Genomic DNA, 24,869 nt, shown 5'->3' with positions numbered 1-24,869 from the left:
ATGTTTTTGACATTTTTTGGACCCTATTCTAAGCGTATTTATTACTATACCTAGCATGCATTAATGACAACAATAAATGCATCAGAGTACAAGGAGGTTTTGTGGTACTTACTGGCTCTCCTGCCTCTGTTGGCCTCTGAAATCGACGAACATGATCGAATCTATGCACCAATGCCATTGCTGCTGACTGTTGCTACTCTATTCTCTCTCTGCACTCTGATCTCTTGGATGTGTAGATGACAATGAGGATGTATTTCCCTCGTGGTCTATCTTATAGACTGCCCTAGCCCTCGTTTCCCGAGTCAGTCTTCATTATTCCGTGACTCTGTCACTTTATCTGGTCAGTCCATTCTAGCCATTCTTTCTTATTGAGAGATTGTTTGCGATCTTTCTAGACATTTTTTCATTCAATCTCTCGAGGGGGCATATCATTCCCATCTTGGGGCAACTCTGTATCAGTTCATCTTATCTTCTTTGAAACAACGCGACAAGCCGCATTATCTCAAAGAGGGGCAAAATGTAGATACCTAAAATTGTCATGTCTAATTAATTAAATATTTTATTTAATTATCTAAGCTTAATTCTTCTATTAATTAAATAAATCTTTATTTATTTAATTAATTCATTTATCCTCTTCTAGCCTTATTTCTCATTTAAATAAATACATTTATTTATTTAAATTATCCTTTTCCTAAATTAAATAAATATCTTATTTATTTAATTATCCTACTTCTTCTATTAATTAAATAAATCTTTATTTATTTAATTAATTCATTAACCTTTTCTACCCATGACACATGTCATTCATCTCTTAATTCATACACTACCTACCCCTTTCATTATTTTATTATTTCCTCTACCCACCCTCTAATCATAGCCGACCTCTTTTTACACCTCTCAATCTTATCCCTCCATTTCATATAGTGTTTTCTATATAAGGAGATGCTTCCTTCATTATCAACCCTCCCCCGTTGACTACTTGAATACACTACGCTTTTGAACATAGGCGATCCTACTTGCAACCACATTTCCGTTCTTTGTTGAGCTCTTGTGCACACATAAAATCTGAGAGCAAATATATTAAGCAAGATCAATGGAGATACGAAGAATGAAGATCCAAACCCTATTGGACATGCGATGGTATAATCTTTGTGATTTCATTTGATTTGCATTGTCTTAGGTAATATTCATATGTTATGGTGGATCTTTGTTGTTGTTAGGCTAGGGTTTTGTGGTTGAATTCATTTAGCCTTTCAATATCGTTATTATTGTTATCCATTTTCACCACATACATATTTAATTTCATTAATATATTTTTATTTTATTTCTTATGAATGTAGGCTTTTCATCAAACATGAACTTCTTTGTTCAATGCAATGGAAAAAATAGTAAACTAATTCAAATTTTTTTGAAAAATATCTATGCACTAGGTATTGATGTCTTCTTTCTAACAAAAAAAATAAAATTGAATTTTGATATATATAGAATAAGTTATGTGTTCAAACATACACCTATATTTAAATTATAATTAGTCGGATTTCAAAACTTAATAAAATAAAAAATATTCAACGTATCACTATCAAACCAACTGCATGCCCTGGGTATTAATGTTACAAACCAAAATTCAAAAGAATTAAGTTTTTATCATTTATTAAAAAAAAGTTATGCATTTCGAGATGCACATCGCTCTTAAAAATGATGTTTGTTGCAAAAAACTACTTTTTGAGAGAGATGGAAAAATCAATAAAAATTAAAAAAAAACAATATTTAAAATCTACAAACAAGACGTTACAAATCACTAGTTTACATCATCTTCAAATTCTTAACAGTTTATAAGTTATAGGTGTCTGAAAATGAAGGTTTTTTTCAAAATGTTCATCTAAGTGTCAAAGTTGTTCAAAAAGTGGGACCCTGTATTGTGAGTTCACCCACCTCTCATTTCCATCCGGGAATTCAACCAAAAAGTAATCATTGGGAGGCGAACATGACCTAATCCCTTCCCCCCATTGATCTCTACACTAGGTGGCAAAGTTGCCCCTGCCCCAGTGTCCCCCACCCCATTTGGTGAAAAAACATATGTTTCGAAGATCTTCCCTAATTTCATTAGTTCTGTTATCATTCAAAAGGATTGTCAAAATGGAGGGGTCACTCACCTGGTTTTGAACCTCCGTTTGTTTCCAAGAGCATTCACCAGTGTCTTTGGGATCTCTTTTTTTTTCTTTTCCACATTTCGCTTGTTCGGGCGACGATACCTAGATTCTTAGATCTCCAATTGTGAACCTGATTCACTTTTGGAATATTTGTTTGCCCGAACCACCCACTCCTGCCTTTAAACCCCTGCTTTTGAAGATGCTCAACTACACTAACAGTCATAAAGGTATCCTGATTCCTTAGGTTCTACTGCGGGAATGGCCTCTGTCTTGGCCATGAAGGCCCTAATTTTTCTAGTTGTCTCTGCTACCTTGCGCTTTGATCCCTTCTCCGGGACAACCCCACTTGATGTAGTTTTGGAAGAAAGGATGGCATCTGTCAACCCATATCCCCCTTTCAAAAACCCATTAGGCCGTTACTCCTTTGCATGAAAACCTTCCTATGGCTCTAATGGGTTCAGAGGTCTTTCAGAGTTCGCAACTCTTTATTTTTCTTTGGCCACCAGATCACGAATGGTCTCCATAGGAATGCCAGCCTCTACTTCGTGCACCCAGATGCCAGTGCCACCAAGCTTCACTCCAAGCCCAACGCCATGCTCAGCTTCACCTTCGCCCTGTTGCACCCTCAGAAATTGCTGCCGATTCAAAATTTTGATAGTTCGCACCATCGAATTAATGATAATTATATATGTACACACTATACAAGATTTTACAAAATATATAACATCTTTAAATATAAAGTTTTATTAATGTCTTCTCTATTTACCTATCGGCTACCCTTGCAACCCCAAGACTGCAAGTGCTAGTTTAACCTGCTTAAATTTCTCTCAACATGATAGTTTCATTCCGAAGTGATTCACTCAATTTTTAGTTTTCTTGAACATAAGGCTTTTAAGTTCACGTTACGCCACTGCACTTTAACCACAGTAAGATTTTGGAGGGTTCAATCGCAGTTACAATTCAGGCACTTCAGTTACATACTTCTCTTCATTTCCCACTTTATTTTCTTTGTATAATATAAAAATCTGACCAGGTTCAAACCAACTAGCTCTGTTCCAAATCCCTCGCTATACAATGTGGAGCACAGGTGTAAGCTTAAGTGATACGAATTACGTAGAATAAAGGGCCCTCAATATGGGCCTGGGGCTTATAGCGGGCTTCAGTTGCTCCTTTACGCTATGGCTTATGCTCATTCTCTTCTCTTCTTTTACATACTCCTCACCAGTGAGTGAAGTTTTTCTTATTTTTATGCAAAATTGCTTACTTTCATTTTTTGTGCATCTATGCATTTTTTTGGTTCTTCATAATGTTGTTGCTGTTCTTCTTTATATTTTGAACTGGCAGTGACTGTTCCATTAGAGTTACCTGAATGAGAAAGGTTTTGACATCTGGTTTATTTTAGCTTCTGTGAATAAAGATTTATTGAAAGATTGCTGCCTGTTCTGCCTGTAGACTAAGAAGTTATTGAAGTTGCTGTCTGTTCACGAACAATTTAGTTCAATTTATAATAAAGATTGATTCCCGTTAACTAAGGATTTATTGAAATCGCTGTCTGTATTCTAAGAAGTTATTGAAGTTGCTGTCTGTTCACGAAGAATTTTGTTAAATTTATAATAACGATTGATGCCTGTTAAACTAAGGATTTATTGAAATCGCTGTCTGTAAACTAATAAGTTATTGAAGTTGCTGTCTGTTCACGAACAATTTTGTTAAATTTATACTAGCTTGCAAAAATTATCAGGGACGAATGCTGTCTGTTAAGGGAAATTTATTGATTTGACCGTCTGTTAAAGGAGGGTTTATTTTATTTGTCGTCTGTTTACGCGGAGATTAATTGATTTTGTAGTCTGTTTAAGGATAATTTATTGATTTCGACGTCAGTTAACCTAGATTTAGTGAATTTGCCATCAATAAATGGAGATTCTATAGAATTTTCTGTCCACCGTCGGATAATTGAGCAAAGTTTACAAAAATTCCGAGGTCTGTCATTTTATTAAACGAAGGAAACTGTCTAATTACCAATAATTTGTTGATATTGCGATCTCTTAACGAAGAATTTACTAAAGTTAAAAATATTGCCACGTCTTTGCAGTCTTTTAATTTGACTTAATATAGATTTTGTCACCTGAATGTTATGTGAGGGGTTTGTTGGTTCTTTGCAGTTTCTCAAAGTGACAAGCAAATTTTTAAAATGAAGATTCCTCACCGTTGTCAAAGAATTTGTTAGAACTTTTGGATATTTTTAGGTCTAGAATAGTTTATTTCGAAAATTTTAAGAAATTATTTATGAAATTGATTGTCCTATGGATATTTAATTTTTTATATTTATTTTTAAACTGTCATCTTAAATTTATATTAATAATATTAACAACAATTTTTACAGTTAAAATTTGAGAAAAAAATTGAAGACAAATGTTAAAAAAATTTGTGGACTTGAAAACAGTCCACTGCTACTTATCAGACTTTTTATGTTCCATTTATGCAATGTAATAGCTTTCGACACTTGAATAGTACATTGGGATTCTGTGGTGTCTATTTTGGTAGTTCCTTTAAACTTGTTTTGCAATTTTTTTTAATAAATGCTCTGATAAGTGATGATGAATAATTTATTCATGCAGTCTGCTAACGTGGAATGACCAGAATTCAAAATTTTTATAGATTTTATTGGTGTATTTAATTGAGCTCAGTTTATAAATTCAACTTTATCGATGTCTGTTAACTTAAAATAGCAAGGTCTTTGTCATCTGAATGGTATGTTTGGTTTTGTTGGCACTGTTCTTTGTAGTTAGTATTGTTCCTACATTTGACCTGAAAATAAGAAGAGTAACGGAAAATTTACTTAATTACCATCTGTTAACCTAGAAATTTGGAATGTTTAAAATATTTCTAAATTTTTTCCACTTACTTAGATTAATTTAATACAATGTTTCCCATTTTGAAAGTATATCAGGCTCTCTATTGGTCTGTTCTTTACAGTTTTGCTAAGTAAGGAGGTGAATTTATTTAAATTATGCTGCTGTCTGGTAACCAGAAGTTTAAGTAAAAATAAATTATAAATTATAATAAATCTTAGAGGTTCTTGCACATTGTTTAAATATTATACTCTTTGAATAGGTATGGTCTTACGTTAAGATTTTATTAATGAAAAATTTGTTTTTTAATAATAAATAATGTTTTATTATTTTAAATTTATGTATTTTTTATTTTTGTTGTTCATTTATTTAAAATTAATTTAATATTATTTTTTATTAATTTTGGGGAGTTAAACATAACTATTGTACTTGGAATTTATTAAATTTTGAATCAAATATTTCTCGTGATTATTACAAGTCTTTTTAATTTATGTTGTGTTATTTTAAACTTGTAATGGGGATTTTATTTCCCTATTACAAGTCTTTATGTTCCTTTATGTTTGTAAAACTTGTATTGGGGATTTTATTTCACTATTACAAGTTGTTTTGTTATTTCTTTTTGCTCTTCTTCCTTTGAAACCCGAAATTGTTCAAGTGAAGGAAAAGTAATGCAATTTAAAACTTGTAAAGGGGTTTTAAAAATCCGATTGCATCTTTGGAGGGCACATTTGCTTGTAGTTGGAGAGGAAAAACCCGATTTGCATTCTTGCTCTCACAAATCTGATTTTTGTGGCATTATTCCCTTGAATCCATCCCACATTCTTGCTATGCTGCTGGAGATCGATGGTTGGTGCCACGTTTTTGAGATTCAACAGTTTTGGCAAACACGTTTTGCACACTAATGTGAAGTATTTAGCTCCGTTTTTGCTGAGTGTTTTGGGTGCCCATATTCCGCCATTGTTGCCACATTTGCAGCTCATTTTGCATCCTTAATTTTCTTAGGAAAAAAGAAGCTTTATTAGAATAAGGATTGTGGTTTGTTAATTAAGAATTTATTGAACTTTCGAATCTGTATTAGACCTTTTATTACAGACTGTTTAAAGTATTATAATATTGTATTTTTAATTGGAATAAGCTTATAAAAAATTTACAAAGTATCACTGAGACAGCATAAAACCAATAGAAATGGAGCAGCCACATCTACAAAGGAGATGTAGGCATGTACAAACACAAATGACTGTGCAAAGAAGGCAGATATATAAGCCACAATGCATTGATCTGAACAATGCCTTGGCAAATACCAGACAAAGCAGTCTTGAGAGCATAACAAGAAATACAATGTGACATTAACACTGCTGTAATCAATCCATACCATTGCTGTGCTGGAGGGCAGTGGGAACACATACAGCCCCAATCAATACATAACACTGATATGCTGGAGGGCAGTGGGAACACATACAGCCCCAAAGAGAACAGAAAAAACTTGTAGCAGCTGTATACCAGTTCATGAAACAAAAAATAGCTAGCACTGAACAAATTTAAGTTTACCACTTGCTGTAGACGCCTGGAGAAAATGATCTGATATGGATTGTGTTGCTGGAGACAAAAACTTTTCCATGAGCTGGGTGAGAAGAGCTTCGGCCTGCTGTTTGATAGCAACATTGCTAGTGCCCTGTTCAGTTGAAGAGATTATAAATTTCATTTGGTTAAGAAGACTGGATCAAATGATATGAATTTCAATCTCACGTGGGGAACAGGAGTGAGATAGTGCAGGAAAACATCTGAACTTCCAAATACGTTTAATGATGGTAAGATGACATGAGCTGGAAATTGTGTTATGGGAAGCTGATAAACCAAGAAGAGCGGCTTTCCAAGACCAGGGGCATTGAAAAAGGGTAGGTATGGAGGCAAAAAATGAACAAAAAATGAAGTCCATAAATGCTTAGCATGGGGACAGAACCAGAAGCAGTGCTTGAAGGATTCCTTTTTGCCGCAGAAGGGACAAGAAGCAGGCTGACAAAGGAATTTGAGGCGGGTTCCAATTGGGAGTTTTGCATGCAAGAGCTGCCAAGTTGTAAGTTGTGATTGAGAGTCAGCTTTAGACTTCCAGATTTGCAGACTAAGCTTATTCCAGCAAGCACATCTAAGATTACATTTCCAGGAAGCATTACGTTGGTGGGAAATGGACAAGCTAGGCACAAGTTGAACTTGTAGATAACTTTGAGGGGGAAAGTTCTGAGGTTGCATCTGCTAGGCCACCTCCAGTGCTTAAGGGAATACGAATGGCAGTTGGAAGAGATTAAAATAACTAAGCTGGGGGGCACAATTTTTTTGTATTTCCAACACAACACCCTTGTCTCTATAATTTAAGTTGAAACACTGTTTGATTTGTCCCGAATATCCAACTGAATTGTGAGGAATCCCAAAGATCACTGAATGTTTGGATGCCTTTCTTGAACAGGCATTTAGCTTTGAATTTTGGAATCATGGCAAGCGGGTTGTTATTTTCTTGGATCAGACGATTCCACCAAATTGAAGAAGTTGCAAAGCTTGATCCATGGCTAAAGGATTGATCATAACAAGACAGCTTATGGGAAACCAATTGCCAAGCTTTCCAAATGCAATTGAGAGGGGCTGATCCGCGGAGCTTAAAATATGGAGCTAAAAGAATCTTGTCATACCAATGCAAAGTGTTTTATGTTTTACCAACAGTAGCTGTTTGAGTACGGTATCGAATCAGGAGCTTCCAAGGCAAATCCCCTTCCAAAGATCCGCTAATCCATTTAGCTGAAAGACAAACTCCTTGCGAGTGAGGATCAATAATGCCCAATCTACCCTTCTCCTTTGGGAGAATACAATGAGACCAAGAGGTAACTGGCATGCCTTTTCTATTTCCCCATTTGGACCAAATAAAACTTTGTATAGGTTGCGTTAGCTGATTGTAGTAGGGTTTAGAGGGCAGCCAGCAAGAAGAAATATAGACTTGACTAGCCAAGAGAATTTTATTAGCTACCTGAATATGCCCAACCATAGACAAAAAGTGATTTGTCCAAGATAGCAGTTTGGATTTGAATTTGTTCAAAAACCATCTCCACATATCTTTCAACGGAAATCCAATTCCAAAAGGAATGCTAAGGTATCTAGTCATGATGCCATGTTTGATTTCTTTCCATTCTTTTGGGATCCAAGGTAGATGAGGGTTGGGACGTGTCATCCAAAATTCAGTTTTGCACATTGCTAATTGAGAGCCAAAAACTACAAAAAAAATAATCAAGGGTATCAAATAGATTATGACATTCATCAATAGTATTTTGAATGAAGATCATGCTATCATCAGAAAAATAGGAGTTAAGAGTAGCGTAATTACCTGGAAGAGTGATGCCATGAATGAGGTGATTTGATTGGGCGTGATGTAGAAGATAACCAAGGGCATCAGGTGTAAGGACATGAAGGAACGGGGTGAGAGGGCAGCCTTGGTGAATGGATTATTGTAGATGGAATTGAGGAGAGAGGGTTCCGTTGATATCTATTCTTGCATTGGCATCCATGAATAACGTTCGAACATGAGGACAAAAATTTGGACCAAATCCCAATCATTCAAGCATTTCAAGGATAAATGGCCATCTTATACGATCATAAGCCTTGTCAAAGTTGAGTTTGAGAATCAAAACATCCTGGGCCGTTTGTTGAGTCCATTTTGACAATTCCCAAGCTAGCACTAGATTGTCTAGAATAAATCTGTATCCAAGGAACCTAGTTTGTTCTGGTCAGCCAATCTCTTGAGAAATGGTTTTGATTCTTTTAGCTAAGGCTTTAGCTATGATTTTGTAGGAACTGTTTAGCAAGGTTATGGTGCACCAACCATTTACAATATCTTCTTGCTTCCCTTTGGGGATAAGCTTGATAAAGCTTTGATTGATATTTGCTCCTAAAGACCCAGTTTCAATGACCTCAAGAAAAACATTATAAAAGTCATCTTTGATATAGGGCCAAAGTGCATGGTAGAACTCCATAGGTAGGCCATCCATCCCTAGGCTCTTCTCCAAAGATAATTGGACATAACCTCTTCAACTCATTTAAGGTGATACAATGATTTGGTATAATATAGTTTTTGGGATTATATTAAAATCTATTAATAGACGATTCACAATTTATTAACAAATCTTGATTAATTTTTATTGACAATAGAAGAGTTCATTTGGGATTATATTAAAATCTATTAATGATTGATTAATTAAAATTTATCTAAGTTACCGGTTCGGGATCGGGCACCGGTTTGGGTTCGAAGAACCTGGTATGCCGGTACGGCAAAATTTTGAAAAGGGGTTTGGGTTTGTTTGGGTTCGTTAGTACAAAAACATGTAAATTATATATATATGCAACCTATAAGCATGAATTAAGATTAGCATGTCACATAGCATCATATAAACAACAAAACTGACATAAACTTGTAATCGTAGCATCATGATCATACCATAACAGCATCATATACATCAAGTCTAATATCAAAATGATAAAATATTCAAGTATCATTGTTTCAACTTTCAACAATTTAAAGTTTGATCATTAAATGGATTCAAACTAAGAACATTCAAGTTTAATTTTTCAAATTGAGGACCTGGATTTTGCTGGCAACGCCCCCAACGCGGTCTGGGGGCAGCGCCCCTTGCGGGGTCGAGGGGCAACGCCCCTTGTAGGGTCCCGGGGCAGCGCCTAGGGCGGGGTCGAGGGGTAGCGCCCCCACCGCCAACACCAAATCACAACCTTCAAACCCACACGGAACTCCATGGCGTGCATCAGTTTTCTGTTTTTTTAAGACGTCTAATTTTCTGCTTTTTAAGGTTATAACTTTCACTTTTTACAAGGCGGAATTGAAAAAAAAATTAAATTTGCATTGTTTTTTGACTTTACGGGCCGCCTAGCCGCCCAGGTTCGATTGGGTCCGCTCGGGTTCGGTTCGACTCTGGGTTTTTCGAACCCTGGTCGAACCTAGGTCGAACCGGACCCGTACCACGGACCCGGTCGAACCCGGACCCGTACCAGGGGGCCTAGAGGCGAACCCGGTAACCTAGAAATTTATTAACAAAGATTGTTTGTTCAAGGGGATGGAAGAATTAATTCTCCTCCAATCTAGAGAGATAGTATAAAGTATAAAATGGCAAACCCCTCTTGCTGGTTGGCAGAAATTGAATCTCAATGGGGCTAAGAGAGGCAATTTGGGCACTTCTAGTGTGTGTAGCATTATCAGAGATTTAAAAGGTACCATGATCCTTCATTCAAAATGGAGGTGATTTAATGATCCTTTTCACTGCCATTAGAACAAGAGGAACTCTTAATTTGAAAATCAATAACATTCTACACGAGCTGTGGCCTAATGTTGACCCCTTGCATCATTCTCTATCTAGCATGTGTATAGAGAAGCGAATATGGAGACAAGTCAGCAATAACATGGATGGTTTGGAGTTGTTTGGCGCCACCTTTAATTTCCCAAATCCTACGAACATGTGATTTTTATGATACACAATAAAATATTTTCTTAGTTGTAATGACAATTAAGATTGGTGGTCGAATAAGATATGTAGATATCACAATAATTTGATTTCCAATAAAGAATTGTACAAGATTATTTCCCATAGCTCTCTTATGGCAATTGATGAAGTTATTTGGCTCTCACTTCTGCATTGTTGGCTTTGTCTCTCCTTACGAAATGTTTGCTACAATGGACACCAGTGTAAGATTAAATTCTAAGAAGAGGTAGATTACTTTTGTGGGAGTTGTCACTGTTGACGTTTTTTTAATGACTACGTCGAACACAGAATAAAGTTGCCTAATGGTCACTTCACTCTCTCTTGATCAAAGTACGATTGCATGCTAAGATTGCAGAAAGTTCAAACAATCGACCCCAAGGTTCCTTTATGTTACGGACGTGACTCAGTTGGTTGACGTGTTTGTTGGTAATCCAAGGGGCCTTACGTTTGCATCATTCTTTCACTTATTTGTTGTGGCTGGAACTCCATCATCAGATATGGCAATTCTGTGATGCTTCTACTTCGGATGGACTAAAATGAACTGAAAGTAAAAAGGAAAGGGTTTAGAAGGATCTAAATCTACTCCTAAGGGCAGTGATAACAATGAATAGTGCTTTGGTGGACAAATTCCAAATAAACCAAGCTCTGCTTCGCCAAGCTCAACTACAACTCTGCAAGAACCAGTGCAATCTTCTGGGGATGCTAGAGGATTTTCAAATCGAGAAAGTACATTTGAATACCCAAAAACGACGCAATCCAAACGACTATCCACAATCGAACTTAGCACAAATTTAAGGGGCTCAGACTAACTTTACACTGCAAGTCTCAATCAGCAAGATGCAAAAAGTATGAATCATGGAAATTCATCAGACACCATTACATTCTCCATTGAAATCAAAACACTTCACTATTTCTACTCTAAGTGAGGAAGGTGAAACCATGCAAGTTTTGAAAAAATAACTTTAGTGGACACCATCAGAGAACAATGTTTCACTATTATTTTCTCAAAAACTTATTGCAACAATTTCATGCAAAGCTCTCTCCTTTGTTCCTAGGCGGCATTTTGACTTGGCCAAGGAATTCATGATTTTCAAAGTTTTCTGTGAGTCATCCATTTTAGCGCCCTCCCTCATGTCTAGGCGCTATTTCTCTCTGTGGAAGGAATTCCATTCCTTGCACATCTTCCCTGAGCATTCCATTTTGGTGCCCCTCCTTGGTGCTAGGGCTCATTTTGCTCTTGGTCATGGAATTCATACTTTTTCCATCTCTCCATGCATACCTGTTGATGTGTCTTTTGTACACGACCAAACACAGAATAAAATACCTAAAGGTACCTTATCCTCTCTTGAATAAAGCTTCTTCGAATGCTGAAGACTTCGCCGAAGGATCAATCGGAGCAGCTCCAAGGTTCTGATATGTAGGTTCTCTACTTGTGGATAATCACCGGTGTTCATTGTGTTTTCTGTTTCATCAAGGGGCCTTACGTACTTTCTATGAAAGCTAGTTCTTGCAACTACTTTTTCAATGAGGAACTAGATTTTCCTAATATTAAATAATGTTTCAAAAAAGGGCAAAAGATAGGGGATTCGAGAAGGCTTTGCTAAACTAGGCCTAAGAATGACTAAATGGGGAGTGATCTTGGTGAAACTCTACCAATTTCAGTATCGCCAAAGAATAACTCTACTGGAATTGGTGCGATCTTCTAAAGAAATTCAATGATTTTCGAATCATCAATGAAATGGATACTATCAATAAGATACACATCAATATCTCAAATAATGATTGAACTCTTAAATTATTTTAATATCTCCAGTTGACCACACAAGGCATGCTTACAATTAGTAAGGGGCTAGTGGTTTGGACTATGAGTCTTACCAAAAGATCAAACACAACATTCATCTAGTTCTAAAATGTAAGCACTTATCTCCACTAAGAGTGATTCAAGAAGATAAACAACCATGTAAAAAGCCACAAAGATTGCAATAAAACACCATAACTTAAATATTTCATTGATCTCATAGCAAAATATAACAACAATTGTTTAACTTTCTCTCTTCACTACTTCTATCTCTGCTGCTAACAATCTTATTATTCTTCTCTCTTTTCTCTAACTCTTTAAAATGAATTGAGTGAGGGCTTATATAGCACTCTCAAATACAATGAACAACCTGGATCTAAAGAAGATCAAAGGCTGAGATTTTGACACCTAAACCCTAATTAGGGTTTATTACAAAATAACCCTATTTAGATAAGTACTATCATTCCATAGCCAATAGAAATTGGCACAAATAACGAGGAAACATAGCCCAATAGGAATTTAATTGCCACATCATTTCATAACAACTTTTCATCTAGAATTTTGTTCCCTTTTCTATGTTCTTTTCTGGCATATTCAATGAATTTGGACGTAAACCCTTCAAATTCTGCAATGGGAATCTCATGCAGGTTCTTCATCCGCTCCTCCAAGTGAAGGACCTGATCAAAAGCTGCAAGAAGGGTCATCTCCCATCCATGCTCTAGTTTTTTTGTTTTCTCGATCAGGAACATAGTAGCATACATCTGATCTCGCTGCTTTTCTGTGATCATGTTCTCTTTGCAAAAAATAACCTTGATCCTATCTTCCAATTCTTGGACATCCACATCTGTTTCGATCTCTATTCTTCTGTCAAGGATTGTACATAATACATCAAACACCTTATCCTGAATAGGATGGATAGTATCTTCGACTCGACTGCATTTGCTATTGATGTCCTCGAATAGAACTTCCTTCATTTGGAGTAAAGTTGACCATTGTAGAAGATTATGGGTTCCTCCATCAATTATCTTCTCTTGTGCTAAAACCTGTCTTGATGTCCTTCTTACCACCTGTAATACAGGGATGACAATATCTCTAGTGTGAGTGAAGGCATCCACAGTCACTACTAGATTATGAATTATCTCAAGGACTTGGATATCTCTGTGGATTGTCTTCATCATTCTTGCTACAAACTCCATGGCTACCTTGTAGGATCCATCTATCCACGTACGCATGAGTTGGGCTAAGTTCTTCATCTTTTCTGCCTCATTTATTGACTCAGGAGGGAGTGCCTGCAAGGGTGAGATTGTTGGATCCTGTCGTCTTAACAGTTGATTAAGGTGGCTAAAATAATTCCTCCAAGCATCAACCTCCTTTTCCTACCTCTTATTTTTTTTTCCATTTCTTCCTTTAGTTTATCATTACTAAATCGGTTGCTTCTTTCATAGCTTGCTCGGAGGTAAGTGGACCAAGATCAAAAGTCTCTAAATCATATTCTTCTGCCATAATCTCATCTTCGTACTTGTCCACTGCTGGTGTAGCTACCTGTATCTTCCTGGATCCTGCATCATCTTTAATTACTTTTGACATCTTTGTAGCCTTCTTTCTTTCGATTTCTTCTTGAGAATTTCCTAGAAGACCTTCCAAATCAAATACTTGCTCTTCATCTTCAACCACAACTACCCTCGTAAGTCTTTCTTTTACCCAATCTGGAATGGAAGATTTTCTCTCCCTTACCTGTATTTCCTCAGGTAGAGGTCTCTCGGCTTTGAAAGGGGATGTTGCTTCATCATCGTTCTTTTCTTCTTGTTGCTCATTAGCACCAACTTGGAGAGGAAGAGACTGACTTGATGAGTGCTGAGGTGTTCGTCTTTTGCTTTGTTTATTATTCTGCACTGTGGATTCCATAGACTCATCTACTTCATACACCTTCTCTCTTTGATCCTCTCCTTGACTTATCTCCTTTTCATGTCTAGAAGAAGTACTCGATGGACGATCATGATTCACCTTTTGTTTCTTCTTGGATGGTTCTCTCTTCTCAGGTCCCTCCTTTCTCTTTGACCCCTTGGAATGAGAAGTGTTCTCACTTACACTTGCTTCTCCTTCTTCTGTTCTTGCTTCTAGGTTGAATGTCATGGCTATATTTTGTTCCTTCAATTTTTGATGTTGGACATCTACCCATTTGCGAGTACAACTCAAAACTGGGTCCATCAATGCTCTTAAGTCTGCAACTTCTTGTTCATCCCAATCTATCTTTACTTCCTTGTCTTCCTTCTCATAGGAGGATTGGAGATATCTACCACTGTCCTGTGCTTGGTCAGCTACTCTATAAACTTTCAATTTCCTGATAAGATCCAAAGGTAACCTAGAGTGCATCTTCCTTTTTACTTCTACATCATCCTGAACATTCATCCAGAAGTCCTCTACTTAAAACACATGCCTGTACTTCTTCCCAACTGTCTCTTCCATATGACCATTAGGATCAAAATTCCCTCTCGAGGCGAAGGATGTAAATGAATACAAAGATAGTTCCTTTTTTGCATCTTCGGCTACTTGAGAATTAGGACACAATTCAATTGAACTTCCCAATGAAATAGGTATGGCGATACCATTCCCATGCTTATTGTTAGGGTTTCAAGCAGATCCGAAGCAAATATGAACTAACAATTATATGCAGATTTAAATATGAAAGATAAAGAAATAAAACAGGACACAAATAACACAGAGATTTAACGTGGTTCACCCAGAATGGGTTACGTCCACCATACACAGCCGTCCAATCTTTCTTATTATCCAACAAAAATAGTACATCAACCTTACAATGCCTTAAGCATCCCAACCGCTTATAACATGCGTTTTTAGGGCAACAAACAAAGTTGGCCTTTTTAGGGTTTTATTACAATGTCGGTTTTCATCAACGAAAAACGGCAAAATTTTTTTTCAAGGGGGCTGCCGCCCCGAACCCCCACATTTCTCAGGGGCTGCCGCCCCCGAACCCCTGCCCGGGGCCCAGCCCGGCCCCGGACCCCAGCGAGGATACATGCTGAGTGTACAGTACTTTGCTGATCAGTCGCCACATTTCAACAATCTCCCACTTGGAGACTAATCAGGCTCCACACCGAACAATCTCCCACTTGGAAACTGATACTACATGACACCACTGTACATGCAACATCCGCTGGATAAAACACTAGGACTTGACTGGTATAAATTCCACAATTATCAATCAAGAAGACCAACAGAAACTGATGAAGAAATCAGCTTCTCCTATGGAACTACCTTTGTGAACATATCGACAGGATTCTCACTTGTGTGAATCTTCTCAAGCCGTAACTGACCCTCCTCCAAAATAGTCCGGATGAAGTGGTACCTGAGCTGAATGTGCTTTGTCCTTGAATGAAAAGTAGAGTTCTTTGCAAGATGAATGGCACTCTGGCTATCAGTATACAATGGGCTATCCTCTTGTGTCTGACCCAATTCCTTCAGAAAACATTGCAACCAAATCATCTCCTTGCTGGCTTCTGTAGCAGCAACATACTCAGCTTCAGTGGTTGAAAGTGCAACAACCTTTTGCAGCCTAGAAATCCAACTGATTGCAGTTCCCCCTATAGTAAAAACATACCCTGTAGTACTCCTCCGTGAATCAATATCACCCGCCAGATCAGAGTCAACAAATCCACTCAGAGCAACATTAGATCCTTTGAAACATAATGCCTTCGTAGTAGTTCCTTTCAAATACCGAAGAATCCATTTCACAGCATTCCAATGTTCCATACCCGGATTACTCATAAACCTGCTCACAACTCCCATTGCATGTGCAATATCTGGCCTTGTGCATACCATTGCATACATCAGACTACCAACAGCTGATGAATACGGGATGTTAGACATTTTATTAACCTCTTCCTGTGCCTTTGGGCACATCTCCTTAGTCAATTTGAAATGACTAGCCAAAGGTGTACTAAGTGCTTTTGCATCCTGCATGTTAAATCTTTTCAACACCTTCTTTATATACTCACTTTGGGACAAATTCAAGGTTCTATTTTTCCTGTCCCGTGTAATCCTCATACCGAGAATTTGCTTAGCTGCACCCAAATCCTTCATAGCAAATGACCTGGCTAATTTCTGTTTAAGATCATTTATATGTTGCATGTTAGACCCAGCAACAAGCATGTCATCAACATAAAGCAACAGGATAATATAACTGCCATTATCAAATCTCTTAAAATATACACAATGATCAGAATGACATCTATGATAACCGTGTTCAGCCATGAAACTATCAAATTTTAAATACCATTGTCGGGGTGCTTGCTTTAGGCCATGCAGACTTTTCTTCAACCTGCACACCAAGTTCTCCTTACCTTTGACCTCATATCCCTGTGGTTGCAACATGTAAATTTCCTCCTCCAAATCTCCATGGAGAAAAGCTGTTTTGACATCTAATTGTTCAAGATGTAAATCATCTGCAGCCACAAGACTAAGTACAGTTCTAATTGAAGTCATTTTTACAACTGGAGAAAATATTTCATCATAATCTATACCCTTTTTCTGTGCAAAATCTTTTACCACAAGTCTGGCCTTATATCTTTTCTGACCTCCTTCCTCCTCCTTCAGTCGATAAACCCATTTGTTAGGCAAGGCTCTTTTTTCTGCAGGTAAAGGGACTAAGTCCCAAGTCTTATTTTTCATCAAGGAGTCCATCTTCTCTTTCATGCCTAGTTCCCACTATTGTTTGGCATCTACTTGCATTGCTTCTTCATATTCTTCTGGTTCACCAGAATCCGTTAATAAAATAGAATACAAAGAAGGAGAAAATCTTCAGGGGGTCTACTTGTCCTCATAGAACGTCTAACACTTGCAGGAGTTTGTGGGACAATCTGTTGTTGCTGAGCATCAGGTACCTGTGGCATTTCATTTTCAGGAATCTCATCCAACACCACATATTCTTGTTTGTCCTGTTCATGCTTCTTTTCCTGCATCTGTTCTTTATACATAACCTTCTCATTAAATATAACATCTCTACTTCTAATTATTTTCTTATTTTCAAAATCCCATAACCGATAGCCATATTCATCTATCCCATATCCAATGAAGGTACATTTCTGAGATTTAGCATCAAGCTTGGTTCTGTTTTTTTTATCAACATGGACAAAAGCTTCGCAACCAAAAGTTTTTAGAAAAGAATAATTTACCTTTTTACCAGTCCATGCCTCCTCTGGAATACCACCATCCAAAGGGGTTGAAGGTCCTCTATTTATCAAATAGACAGCAGTGTGTACAACATCTGCCCAAAAATGTAAGGGCAATCCAGCATGCAATCTCATGCTCCTCGCACGTTCCATGATAGTCCTATTCATTCTCTCTGACACACCATTTTCCTGTGGAGTTCCTGGAACTGTCTTCTGCTTTCGAATCCCATTTAAGAAACAGTAATCTTCAAATGCTTTGCTGCAATACTCACCTCAATTATCCGATCTGAGACACTTCAACTTTTTTCCTGTCTCATTCTCAACCAAAGCTTTCCATTTCTTAAAAGTTTCAAAAACATCTTATTTTTGTTTTAGGAAATATACCCATGTTTTTTTGGTTGAGTCATCAATAAAAATAACATAATAACAAGAGCCACCAAGAGATGATACCTGAGCCGGTCCCCATACGTCTGAATGTACAAGCTCTAACTTCTCACTCTTCTTCTCTTTCCCAACCTTGAGAAATTTGAATCTTTTCTGTTTACCATAAACACAGTTTTCACAGAACTCTAAATCAATCTTCTTTAGTCCTAGCAATAGATTTTTGGAGTGAAGGATTTTCATCCCTTTCTCACTCATGTGCCCAAGCCTATGGTGCCACATTATCGAATCTGTTCTTGCAACATTTATTGTTGTTGTCCCTGCAGTAACTTTATCTGTAGCAGCTAAGGTAGAGTAAGTGTTACCAGTACACAGATATAATGTGCCTACCTTCGCACCTTTAGCTACTACTAATGATCCTTTAGTGACCTTCCACATATTGTCTGAGAAGGTAACTATGCAACCTTCACTACCTAGTTGCCCTGCAGAAATTAAATTTCTTCTTAAATTAGGAACATGTCTTACCTCCTGCAGAAACCAGTCATTACCATTCTGCAACTTGATCTTTATCTTTCCTTTTCCAACAATTTGACAGGGCTCATCATCACCCAAATATACCTGTCCAAAATCACCTTGAACATAATCTAAAAAATATTTTCTATGGGGTGTAGCATGAAATGAAGCCCCAAAATCTATTACCCAAGAATCATTAACATTATCCAAACATAAGATTAAAGCATCTTGTAAAGTATTACTTGCAATATTAGCTTCCTTACTGTCATTTTCATTTTTGTCTCCTTCTTTGTTTTTCCGAGACCAACAGTCTTTCTTTAGATGACCAGGCTTTCCGCAGTACCAACAATCTTTTTTTCCTCTAGATTGAGAGCGTCGTTTCTTTGACTTCCCTCGCGACTTCTCATTCCCAGGGCCTTTTCTTCTTTTCTTTGATCTTCCTTTGTTCTCCACATTCAAAACACTACCTGATGATGTTGAAGTCTCACCTGTGCTTTTCCTTCACATTTCCTCACTTAGGATAACACCAACAATATCATCAAATACCAAAGTGTTTTTACCAGAGACAGAGTTACTTACAGCCATAACCAAGTTATTCCAGCTTTCTGGCAAAGAACATAAAATCAAGAGAGCCCTAACCTCTTCTGCAAAGATAATTTTTACCGAAGACAATTGACTAGTAATTGTATTAAATTCATTTAAGTGCTCCGCTACAGATCCTCCCTCACTCATTTTCAAATTAAACAAACGCTTCATAAGAAATACCTTATTCGAAGCTGAGGGTTTCTCATACAACTTAGCCAATGTTGCCATCAAATCTACAGTCGTTTTTGTTTCTGTTATATTGAATGCTACAGACAACGCAAGGCACAATCGAATGGATCCCAGTGCCTTTCTATCTAAAATGTCCCACTCTTCATCTGATATTGTGGTGGGTTTCTTTGCCTTTCCTTCCAATGGCCGCCACAAATCCTTTTGATACAGGTAATCCTCCATCTGCATTTTCCATAACTGATAATTCTGGCCGTTAAACTTTTCAACCTTGAATTTGGAATCCTTCATTGCTCCCACTCAAATCTGAAAGTCCTGCCAATTTATAGAAAACCTCGCTCTGATACCAATTGCTAGGGTTTCAAGCAGATCCAAAGCAAATATGAACTAACAATTATATGTAGATTTAAATATGAAAGATAAAGAAATAAAACAGGACACAAATAACACAGAGATTTAATGTGGTTCACCCAGAATGGGTTACGTCCACCATACACAGCCGTCCAATCTTTCTTATTATCCAGCAAAAATAGTACATCAACCTTACAATGCCTTAAGCATCCCAACCGCTTATAACATGCGTTTTTAGGGCAACAAACAAAGTTGGCCTTTTTAGGGTTTTATTACAATGTCGGTTTTCATCAATGAAAAATGGCAAAAATTTTTTTCAAGGGGGCTGCCGCCCCCGAACCCCTGCCCGGGGCCCAGCCTGGCCCCAGACCCCAGCAAGGATACGTGCTGAGTGTATAGTACTTTGCTGATCAGTCGCCACATTTCAACACTTATGTCTTGATGCTTTAGCACAAGTTGCCAACTGTCTAGTCACTTCAAGTAATATTATTCTATCTGTAGGATACCTTGGCAACATATAAGGAGGTGAAGGACATCCATGGACCTTGATGTAGGTGAATTTTGGAAATTGGATGAACCATGCACCATGTTTCTTCACGAGCTCCTTTGCTTCTGGAGACAGTCGATGGTGAATCCCTCCTTGTAACGTCCTAGTGATATACATTGTGAAGGTGTCATTGACTAGCTTGTAGTAATTCTTAGGCGGATGGTGCAATTGAGCATAAGAATCACATACTCTTATCTCTCCTGTCCCTCTCCCAACAACTCCTCTATGTTGTAGCCCTGCATACTCAAAACATCTGACTAAAGAATATATAACATATGAACTCATGTGGAATGACTTAGTAGGGACTAGCTTCCTCAACTGCACATCTAGGTTGTTGCTAATAATTCTGGCCCAATTGAACATTCCTTTTCCTTGAACAATCACTTGTATAAAGAAGAACATCCACTTGTCGAAAAAGAAGGCCTGAGAGGCACCTATAACCGGATTGAGCATGGTTATCAAGTCTCTGAATTCCTCTTGGAAATCAATTCTGTGAGGCGTGTTGGGTATCTTATTCAAGCGAGGCCTACTCTTGAGTAACCAATTCTTATTGATGAAGTTCAGACATGCATCAGGGTCATCTTCGTAGACAGACTTAGCTCCTTCTAAGCTCTTGTAGATTATATCTCTCGGCTCTGGAAGATGAAAAGCTTCACTTATAGCTTCTTCTGAAAGATAGGCGAAGACAATTCCATCCTTGGCTACAATTGTCCTTGAATGTGAATCATAGTGCCTGGCACATTCGATCATTAGCTCATGACATCTGACTGCGAGAGGGAAGCTTGCGGCCTTGATGATGCCACTCTCAATTATCTTCTTGGCTATGGGTGATGGCTTGTCAATGTAGGGTGCTTCTCGAAACTTCTTCACATTGAAGTTTCCTAAGTTGGTGTCTCCAATACTGTTCCATTTGGATACGATCCTTGTCTCCATGTCATCATTCTTTTGATCTTCTTTAATGAGAGCTTGCCGGGTAGCGGATCCACTTGCCTTGGGGGCCGCCATTTGCTACCTACAAAAAGGCTTAAGTTAGGTTCAGGTATAGTACCCTAGCTAGGTCATTTGAGATCTTTTAAAGAAACAATTGAACTTTAATTTGAAAATAAAATGATAAACCTTTAAAATTATGAATTTTCAAATTGACATCACCTACAAATCAAACTAGATTATTGAAGACCTAACCTTAAGAAGATTGACATATAAATTTGAATCAGATCTTCAATACATCTTCAAAATCAGATTGTACATACCTTATCCTTGATTTCTAATTATCAACCTGAAAAGATGGATAAAAAGGTAGATTGCTGCTGGATTCGCCTTCCTTCCAAGTGATATTCAAAGGGGGTCAAAAGCTTCGGGTCTGCACCTCAGGTTCGCCTTTGCAGATTCAGACCTTGACCAGCCTTCCTAGATCAGAAATTTGTCTACACCTGCTGCAATTCGCTCCTCCAGTTCTGCTCCTCGAATTCGCTTAGGAAGAAAGTATGAATGAATGATTAATGCTTGCAAAATTTACTTACCTTTATAGGGCGCTTTCATCCTTTTTCCAAGAGGCCGACCTCTTAAATAAACAAATACAATTTAAAAAAATCCATCTCTAAGGTGGCCGACCTAGCAATAAAGCTTAAAAAAAATATTCTTAGGTGGCAAAGAGTGATTTTTTTGAATTTTAAAGCTCAAAGATCAATTTAGCCCATTTGACAAGTGTTTAATCAAGGAGGATTTGCATTATTTATTCAAAATGAGGTTTGATTAGCAATTTAGGAGAGGAATAATGTGTTTTGAATGTGACTTGCTTGTGAATCTTTTGAAGAGACATAGGCAACCCTAGGAGATGTTGAAGTTTCTTCAAGATTTAATGTTTGCCATTTTACTCCATTCACTCCATCTTTCCATTATTTCACCATCTTGATCCTTAACCTTTCAATGTTCTTGCCATCATGAACTTGCAACTTGCCTTCAAACAAGGTGAAAAAAATAGGGACTTCAGAGGACTTCGCCCTGGACCCTTTGGAAGGGTCAGGAGCGATTTTCATGATTAGGTCCAAATTGCATCATTTCTTTACCCCAAATTGCTTACCAAGGCAAGTATGCACTAGTCTTCTCTCTTCCAAGGCCTAGGAATTCATATTTTAGCTTCTATCATGAACAAATTAGGTGATTTTGAGAATTTCGCTCTGGACCCTTTGGAAGGGTCAGGAGCGAAATTCATAATTTGCTTGTTTTCCCTCACTTAGCTTCATTCTTCATCCCTTAGGTTATTAATAACAAGTCTTTGGCCTTTGAAATTGATTGGGAATGCACTAGCTTGTAGTCTGGAGCAAGGAATAGTGTTTAGTGAAGAAATTCGCTTTGGACCCTTTGGAAGGGTTAGGAGCGATTTTCTTCCTTTAGGTTGAATTCTACTTTCTTCTTACCTTGCTTTGTCATGATTTTCACCTCTGGATTCCTCTCTCATGAAGAAAACACTTGTTCTATCCTTAGGAAGGACTGAAAGGAGAAATTCACTCAAAACCATGGCTAGGGATAGGACCTATTTAGGATTTCGCTCTGGACCCTTTGGAAGGTTCAGGAGCGAAATCCATGCTCTAGCTCAAAATCTTCATTTTGGGTGTTCATAAGCCACTCAAAGGCATGCCTAGGGGTATCTCCAAGCTCAATTCACCTTGGTCAATGTTTGTCTTGACACAAAATTGGAAGAAAAAAGAGAAATTGGGAATTTCACTCTCGACCCTTTGGAAGGGTCGGGAGTGAAATTCATATTTTGAGCTCATTTCTTCATTCTTTCAACTCCAATCTACCTCAAAAGGCAAGAATACATCATTCCACTTCCATCCATGCCATAAGAACCAAGGTTTTGACCTCATCTAAAGGGGAAAATAGGTGTTTTCAAGAATTTCGCTCTGGACCCTTTGGAAGGGGCAAGAGCGAAATTCATGTCTTGGACAAAATCCTTCATTTCTTTCGCCTTCATTCATTTCCTAAGGCAAAAACATGTCAATCTTCTTCCAACTATGCCCAGGGAACTAAGATCTTGGTCTAATCAAGGAAGAAATGGGTGTCTTCTAGGAATTTCGCTCTAGACCCTTTGGAAGGGTCAGGAGCGAAATTTATGATTTGGCTCAATTCCATCATTTCCTTTGCTCCAAAATGCCTCCCAAGACAAACATACACTAGTCTTCTCCCCACCAAGGCCTAGGAATCCATCTCTTGATCTTAATTATGAGCAAACTAGGTGATTTTGAGAATTTCGCTCTAGACCTTTTGGAAGGGTCAGGAGCGAAATTCATGATTTGCTTGATTTCCCTCACTTAGCTCTATCCTTCTCACTTTCTTTTACTTGGACTCTCATCTTTGGATCCCTCTCTTATGAAGGCAACACTTGTTTGACCCCTAAGAAGGCCTGAAAGGAGAAATTCGCTCAAAACCATGGCCAGGGACAAGACCTAAAGAGAATTTCGCTCTGGACCCTTTGGAAGGGTCAGGAGTGAAATTCATGCTCTAGCTTGGGATCTTCACTTCTAGTGATCACAACTCAATCAAATGCATGCTTAAGGACATCTTCAAGCTCAATTCACCCTAATCAATACTTTGCTTAACATAAAATTGAGAGAAAGAGGAGATTTTGAAAATTTCGCTCTGAACCCTTTGGAAGGGTCAGGAGCGAAATTCACATTCTAGGCTTGATCTCTCATTTCTTGAACTCCACTCTCCATTGCAAAGCCAATATAAACCAATCCACCTTCAACCACGCCATAGAAACCAAGGATTTGACCTCATCTAAGATAGGTGTTTTCAAGAATTTCGCTCTGGACCCTTTGGAAGTGTCAGGAGCGAAATTCCTACTCTAGGTTGATTTCTCACTTCTTCCATTCAATCCACCTTCAAACTTGATCAAACTCACTTCTCCTCACCACAATCAAGTCTATTTGCCATCCACTTAGCTCAAAATCCTTACTTTTCAATGTTCTAGGCAAAATAGAGGGTTAAATTGGGAATTTCACTCTGGACCCTTTGGAAGGGTCAGGAGCGAAATTCCTACTCTAGGTTGATTTCTCACTTCTTCCATCGTCTCAATTCACCTTTCAAAGGCAAGAACACATCAAAGTCATTCCAACCATGCCTTAGAAGTCCAAAACTTGGCCATAACAAGGAGCAATATAAGGGTTATGTGAATTTTGCTTTGGACCCTTTGGAAGGGTCAGGAGCGAAATTCATCCTTGAGCTCATTTCTCACCTTTTTTCACCTTTCCTTGGCTTGGATATAACTTCTCAGGCCTCCCCCTATCATCATCCAGTTCAAATTGGCATTCACTTCAAGATTTTGTGAAGAAATAGGGTCTTATATGAATTTCGCTCTGGACCCTTTGGAAGGGTTAGGAGCGAAATTCCTCCTTGTGCTCAAATTTTGACTTCATTTCCCACATTTCCTCATCCAAATGAGTGTTTTGCCTTCACTAATGCCTGGGAATGAGCTAGTTCCTAGTTTGGGTCAAGGTGGAGTGTTTTATAGAGGAATTTGCTCTAGACCCTTTGGAAGGGTCAGGAGCGAAATTCCAATTCTAGGCCCAATTTTCCTTGAGATTAACTTGACTTTGCCTTAGACTCGATCTTTTTGATGCATTTCCTTTCATCTCCTTGCAAATTTGCTCAACCAATCTTTGACTTAGGTGAAATCTTAGGTCCTTTGTGAAATTTCGTTTTGGACCCTTTGGAAGGGTCAGGAGCGAAATTCATGATTAGCTCGAGTTTCTTGACCTTTTCCACCCATCATACCTTAGATTCATCT

The 24,869-nt window shown here is 37.9% G+C and overlaps 1 protein-coding gene across 5 annotated transcripts in view; it reads left to right on the top strand.

Moving 5' to 3' along the window:
• The first annotated feature begins 2,969 nt into the window (after nt 1–2,969).
• Nucleotides 2,970–24,869, top strand: part of LOC131046020 (calnexin homolog) — a 41,614-nt gene continuing 19,714 nt past the window's right edge. For 2 of the 5 annotated variants that reach the window (XR_009105910.2, XM_057979657.2), the window contains exon 1: nt 3,005–3,374. Coding sequence is in view for 3 of the 5 variants with exons in the window: in XM_057979657.2 (XP_057835640.1) it covers nt 3,285–3,374 (90 nt within the window). In the remaining 2 variants the exon portion in view is untranslated. Of the gene's footprint in view, nt 3,375–24,869 lie in introns of all 5 variants that reach the window. The other 3 variants (XR_009105909.2, XM_057979656.2, XM_057979655.2) reach the window with 2 other exon arrangements.

The sequence above is a fragment of the Cryptomeria japonica genome, chromosome 3 (genome assembly GCF_030272615.1).
Source record: "Cryptomeria japonica chromosome 3, Sugi_1.0, whole genome shotgun sequence".
In the NCBI taxonomy this organism is placed as follows: domain Eukaryota; kingdom Viridiplantae; phylum Streptophyta; class Pinopsida; order Cupressales; family Cupressaceae; genus Cryptomeria; species Cryptomeria japonica.
This window is presented reverse-complemented; position numbering and strand designations above follow the sequence as displayed.